General features: G+C 33.7%; 1 protein-coding gene across 1 annotated transcript in view; it reads right to left on the reverse strand.

Moving 5' to 3' along the window:
* The window catches only part of LOC144964252 (adenylate cyclase type 5-like), a 128,517-nt gene that overhangs the window by 31,357 nt on the left and 89,660 nt on the right, over positions 1–7,500 (reverse strand). The window contains exons 4-5 of the mRNA XM_078898310.1: positions 3,727–3,966; positions 1,898–2,056 (exon numbers count right to left, since the gene is read on the reverse strand). Coding sequence (XP_078754436.1) covers positions 1,898–2,056; positions 3,727–3,966 — 399 coding nt within the window. The remainder of the gene's footprint in view (positions 1–1,897; positions 2,057–3,726; positions 3,967–7,500) is intronic.

Here is a 7,500-nt window from a genome sequence, read left to right on the forward strand (position 1 = left end):
TTTGATTTTATTCAATAATATTCAGTTTGTGTTTTTGGTGATGTCTTATTTACGTACGTATGATTTTATTCGAAGTTTTAAAGAATTTTGAAAATTGGTATTTTTACATTTTTATCATCTTCGGATATCGCGTAAAGTTGATTTGAGCATTGTTAATGCAATGATTTCTAACCTTTCAATAAAGCCACAGTCTTGAAAACAAACTAGGTGATTTGCCTGTGTTTTATTGTGTATATTAAAACAATTTGAGTTGCTTGGGATTATCATTGATTCCGTCAGTCGGATTTGAAAACGGGGTTTTGGCCTGTTCGAAATGCAACCAAAAATGACCCTTAAACTAATAACAACTACCATATTGGTTATAGTATCAAAGGTCGTAAGAGTTATAGTTACTATCCATAAGGGGTTGTTTATTTGCTGTATGTATGATTTGAAAAATTGGTTTGGAGTAGTTAGTATTTAGAGAAACTAAATGACCACTTAAGAAAATATCTAAAGTCATAAATGCTTACAACTACTCAGGCAAGATAAAAAAAAACCACCATAAACTTAACGTATCCTTATTTTTGATATCTTGAGAGTTACTTCAATTCGATTCACTGTAAATTCATAAAATGGCCTAGAATATATTCGTTTCTTTTTTTTCTATAATTCACAAATAAAACCTTACTGTCTTACAACACATCATAACTTGGCCGGTAGAGTGATCAAGTACACTTGAACAGATAGCGTTATGCCAAAGGTGTCCACGTCGATCGATACAAACACGACAAGAGTTTACTGACATGAATGTAAATAACATCTTACAAAATGGGTGTCATAGAATGTAGATAGCATTTTTGCTCTTTTGAGTTTTTGGAATTCTTGATCTATTCCTAATAGGTACGCGATATATCTGAGATCGCGGTGAGAACAACGTTCTAATCCCAAAACGCAGCGGTGCAATAATTACTAATTATACCCCAAAATACTCACGGCCCTATTCTCCAAGATAAGAACCAAGAATAAGTAAACGATTTCATATCAATGTGCTACTGATTAAGAGAAGATTTTTAAATAGAAAGATTCGAATGATACTACAATCGTGCGGCTATGTGGTCTTGTGGTATGACATTCGCTTTCGGATCGGAAGGTCCTGGGTTCGAGCCTCGCAAGGCGCATAGTTGAGTCCTTGGAACAGGCTCTTTAGTAACATTCTCTCATCGTACTCAGGTGTAAAATGAGTACCTGGCCTTTAACATCATTGTCCCTGTCGGAAAAAATTCTAATATCGCCTAAAAGGTGTCATGTCTCGTTCTATATGTTACGTGTTGCTGCCCCATGTAAAGCGCATTGAGCATGTTTAGTGGATATTGAGCTATATAAAAGCTCAAGTTTTTGGGGGTTTTTTTTACATTTCGTATGTGTTGTTTTAATTTAACCCACATTCTTTGAAATTTGACGTCACGAATTGTGCAAACTTGAGATCGTCAGATAAATATATATTATACCAGATGTGGAAAAGGTAGAAGGATTTATAGTCGTCAAGGCGTAACATGTTCTTGTCTTGGCACAAGTACTTTTTACTAGTCAAGTAATTCCTCATTTATTGATCCCTTGAGTCAAAACTACACAAATATGTGTAGTGTCGTAACTCAAGACCTAACTGTATCTTATGGAGTAGAAGCCAAATTCGCATTAATTTCGCATATTTATTGACAAATTGCCACTTTTTTTTAGGACAATAAAGATTTATTATTATTATTACGCCCATTTCACAAAATACTCTCTGAAATCGATGCTTCCAACTGAAAATGATCACTCCAACAAAGTGCGACGCCAAGCTATCTAAAGCCCCCCCCCCCTCCTCTCCTGAGGGGGGGGGGGGCAAATAAATAAATAGAAAGCATCAACTTACCCAGGCAGACCACCACTCTCCATGTGATTAGCCAGAGTGACATCATTAGACCAGACATCGAATTGCCATTTGTAAAGCCCCAATACCCCACAATGTACCCGACCAGAATGAATGCCAACTCGCATGTCCACATTGGTGCTGGTCAACTCACGAACCAACCTGTTGTCAAAACGGTTAAAATAAATTTTGAAAAAAAACTAAATAAAAATATAAAATTCCAAGGGGGAAATTGTTCTTTACGGTCAACTCAAAAGTAAGACTAGAATAACCAAGGCGTCGGCCACAATGCAGCGGCACAGATTGAACTAGGGCGAGGGGAGGTGACTTGCTCAAGGTCCGAATGGACCCTCGATAAATTTAACCCTCTCCTTACCAGCCTTTTTCAGGATTTTCCCCAAAATTTAACTTCCAACTAACACAAAATTATATGTTTATCACTCAAACACAAGAGCAGTAAAATTCTTGCGATAAATAATTTCTTTTAGCAAAATATGCTCTACAACACACTGTTCATTTTCTTTAACTTTTATGATGTACAAAAGAAATTTGAAGAAGAAAATTTTTGGTTGTATCGTAACGAATGTGACGATTTTCCTATAGAGAGTTGGTAAGGAGAGGGTTAAAGGTAAAAACTACGTTTGATGAACTCGCATATCGTGCCCATCAGTTAGTGTGCTGAATGTCGTAAAACTGAGCGACTCCTTTTGTTTTTTGTTCTTTTTATTGCTTTAAAAACATTCTTGGTCATAGTCATACTTATCGAACTAGCTACAATTTTAGTATGTTACGAGTCAATATTATGGTCTGTAGAGGCAGCAGAAATGTGGTTTCTTAGAAGGATGTTAAGAATCTCATGGACAGAGAAGAAAACAAATGAAGTATTAGAGCAAGCTGAAACTAAAAGGTTTTTTATTAGTACAACAAGAAAAAGACAAATGCAATTTTTAGGGCACTAAATCGACAAAAATGTATTGAACATCTTGTTCTCACAGGAAAGATAGAAGGTAAAAAGAGTAAAGGTAGACCAAGAAAAACATATTTGAATAGTTTGAACAGCTGGGTGACAAAGAAAGAGAAGAGTAATATTAATTTTCTGAGATTATCTGATCAGAGAGATGAATGGCGTACAATGATCACCGATGTCTGGCACAGACTTGGTACTTGAAGAAGAAGACGGGTCAATAGAAAATGACACATCCAAGGAGTCTTTCAAAAATAACTAAAGTAAAAATAAAAATCAGAAATAAGAGCCAAATAATTGTACGACGATCAGCACACAGACTGATAGGCACAAGTATATGGGTTAACCAGACTGATTTGAATAATAATAATAATAATAATAATAATAATAATAATATATAATAATAATAATAATAATAATAATAATAATAATAATAATAAATAATAATAATATAATAATAATATAATATAATAATAATAATAATAAAATAATAATAAATAATAATAATAATAATAATAATAATAATAATAATAATAATAATAATAATAATAATAATAATAATAATAATAATAATAATAATAATAATAATAATAATAATGTAATCCATTATGTTCATCTGCACGACTTAAAGTTAATTTAAATGTTTAAATTATAGAAGCTTTTATTCTCTGTAATTTATTTAGCAAAGTTCCAATCCCTGAATATTTTTACCTAATTTTAAAATGAGGGAGTCTTAAGAATACAAATTATGGAATGACATTGGTATTTTAATAATTTTAAAAATTACATTTACATTTACTTATTGTCAATGTTATTATGGGAGATTATACGTAACAGCATATGGACGGAATATAAAATAAGTACTTACGCAATCGCCTCCACCATGTCCAGCCCCATCTCCACGGCACAGTGGGCGTGGTCTACCCTCGGCTCTGGCATGCCGGACACGCAGTAATAGCAGTCACCGAGCAACTTGATTCGTAGACAGTAGTTCTCTGTGGCTAGCGAGTCAAAACGGGCAAACAACTCATTGAGAAGCTGCACGAGTTCCTGGGCTGTGCACGTTGATGCGAGTGCAGTAAAGCCACATATGTCAGCAAACAAGATGCTGTGGAAATAAATCATTATCAAAACTAACAAATATGAGGGGAAAATAGAAACAAAAATAAATATCAATGAGATGAAATATAAATACTAATTTGTCTTCTCACACATTCATCAGGGGTATATTAGCAGGATTGGAACTTAACTACTTGCGTTCAGCACAGTTGTATTTTAAAAGCAAAATTGCCATCCCTAGAAACCTATTTACAGTAATTAAAAATTCGTTAACATATTTGATGCAGATGCTGTTGCTTGAAGCTTGACGAAAGAAACAACTATAGTCAACTGGGTTGGAAGCTTCAATTTAAATAACGAAGACAATGTGGACGTTTCTGGTTACAACCCCTTTGTCAACTAATATCAATGAATGAAACACTAAAGTCTGTAGCGTTTCAATCACTAAGATTTCCGCAGTGTCTGTCTTCGTTAATTAAATTGAAGTATCCATTTCATTTGATTATTGTTATCTAACATTTTTATGCAATTCGAGATATTTCCAATTCATATAGACACTTAGAAGTGCAATAAACGACATAAATTGTTAAAACTCATAACAACTCATCAAATGAAAAGGCCATTGCTTTCAGGTAAACGACGCGATTGTCTTGTTCAATAGGAATGGAAATGTTTAATAACATGCCAAAATGAGGATCGCCATTTGTGTTTTAACACAATGGGAAATGCAAAGCTCATTGACAGTCTCATTCAAGAGTTGCTATATTATAAAAGCCATAGCTTTTTAGGATCTCATGCTTAAACTCATTGATTAAGCTTCTACATGATTTGAAAGTCAGTGAATCACGAAGGATAAAAGTCATAAACTCCAGATGGTGGATTGCAGCAGCCTCATTGTCAAAGTAAAAAATGGTTTAAAATTAAATCTTGATGGACGATATCGCTTTTCTACTTTTTAACAGAAAGCCATCCCAATGAGAGAACTATTTCTTTAAGTGCTAAATTAATCATGGGTTCCCTTAGAACAGTACCAGTCTGTGATCGAAACCTTTCACCATCAAGATTAAACTTGAAGACAATATCAGAGATCCGTCTGATTTACACAACACGCAACACAAAACCGTCTTGTAGGAAAGAAATTAACTGATTACAAAAACCTCGTCGAATACAAATAAATAATTAGTTTCATTCGCTTGACGAACAATTCAACAAGGCTGGCTCACATTCACTTACGCAGCGGTGAAATCAATAATTGTGAGGCAAAACTTTTTTAAAAGAATTTGTGAAATTTTTATCTTGATATTTACAAAATTTGTCATTTTAAATATCTATTTCTGTAATTACTTGGACAGCATTGGTACAAGCGTCTGTCGCTTGAAAAGCGTTTTAAGAAATTTAATGTCAACCTTTTAGTTTTATGTTCAAATACTCATGATTTACTTCGTAAGGATGTGTCTATTTGTATGGGTACTGTATATAAATTGTATTAATCAGTGTATTATTTTACAACTTGTTTGGGGGAATCCGTTTTCAAATCCTGATATTCTGGGATCGTGTCGTCAATTGAAAGTTATTTTTTTGAAATGAAAGGACAAAAAAGGAAAGGAGAAACACGGCAGATACTCAACTATATCAGATCGCAAAGAAGATATCAAAGTCTGGAGCAGATCTGGCTCTGAAAAATGATGATGGTGATGATGATGATGATGACGACGGCGACAATAAAAGCAATCACCCTACTTAGTCTAGATTTCGCAACTAATACAGTCTAGATTTAGCACCTTATATTATAGTTAAGGTTTCGAATTTCGAAATGAACCAAATGACCGTTAGTCAATCCTAAGGACGAAAAGATGAAAATCTAATATAATTTACGATAAAAGTTACCTGTCACCGACCGAGGTCATTTAATGTGGTAGACTTCATCGAAATGATCATTCATTGAAACTCAAAAAAAAAAAAATTAAATAATAAAAATAATAATTTTAAAAAAACAACATAATGATAATAATAATAATAATAATAATAATAATAATAATAATAATAATAATAATAATAATAATAATAATAATAATAATAATAATAATAATAATAATAATAATAATATAATAATAATAATAATAATAATAATAATAATAATAATAATAATAATAATAATAATAATAATAATAATAATAATAATAATAATAACAAATAAATGAAAGAAAGAAGAAAAGAAAGAGAGAAAAAAGATAGTGACGGTGATGTATAATACGGACCATCACTGGATTAAGATCAAAGACATTATAAGATATGATGTTAGATATTTTTGAAGACTAGAATTATAGTGCAGAAAAGTCGGTTCCGTAGTTGAGTCACCAACCTTTCATTAAAGAGGACATAAGTCCAAAGTAAAAGGGAAGACATTGAACTAATGCCCTGTGCCGGAGGAGAGGAAGGTGAGGTTCCGAATGTAAAAAGTCATACCGATGCCTTCTCACCGATACCTTCTCCAACATATTTGTCATGACTTACGTGATGACGAGTTTAGTTGAAGAAAATGAGATATTAAGAGAGGGTGAGAAACAATATGATTAAACAAGAGGTGTGTGTGTTGGGGGGGGGGGTGGAAAGTGAGGTAGTGATATGTATAAACATATGAGCGTATATCGACATAAAGAAACAAGCAAACCGAACGTACAATAATTTCCAAAACTCTCTTAAAAGCACCTCCGGTGTTTTTTTTTTTTTATGTGGTAACATTCTACGCCTAAACATGGACGGTTAACTTAAGATAGGGCTAGTCTGTTGTTCATTGTTATTCGTAATGAAGGTTCCAGTCTTTGGCGTGTGTCTGTAGCTAACTTAAGTATTTAACCTACCTTCAGAGCCGGAATTTATCCAGGTTTCTACGACGTGAAAAGGACAATAGCAATTTCTTGCCACACTTTGGATAAAACGCTAGACTATCGCAAAGTACTTTCCACCAGATCTAGCAGACCCAGCTACCCAATCCCTGCTGGGTGGAGAGAGGGATCGGGAAAAAATCTCGACGTCACCCTGCCACTTTGCGTGTGAAGCGAGTGCTCTACCACCTGAGCCTAATGGCATTTTGACTGTACAGACAACAAACAAATAAAAAATAATTTTTTAAAACATAAATAAACCCCCCAAAATTAGGGTTCTATTTTCACGATATCAATCCTTCTCATATACATGTAATGTAAAACGTTCGATCCCTTCCAATGTCTTGATAGATAGGCTTCCTCTTATTATTTCAACAACTACCTGCCTTTATCTTTGAGTCATGTCCTGAAAACATTAGTTGGCAATAATAGAAGTACTAGAAACAATATCATCATTGCATTTTTACTCCTCTATCTCCTCCTTCTCCTCGTCGCCGTTGTCGTCATCCTCCTTTTTCTTCTTATCCTCCTCCTCATCATCCACCACCTCCTCCTCCACCTCCTAGTAGATTAGTCAGTGGCACGTTATGAAAGAGGGTAAGGTCAAGTTCGTATCTATAGACAGATAGTCAAACCGCTAAGGTGGAAATAGTCTAATTTAATCAAATTGAATAGCCTCACACAATAATACGTTAACT

This window comes from Berghia stephanieae, chromosome 2 (genome assembly GCF_034508935.2).
Source record: "Berghia stephanieae isolate SIO BIC M18660-M18661 chromosome 2, UCSD_Bste_1.3, whole genome shotgun sequence".
NCBI lineage: Eukaryota > Metazoa > Mollusca > Gastropoda > Nudibranchia > Aeolidiidae > Berghia > Berghia stephanieae.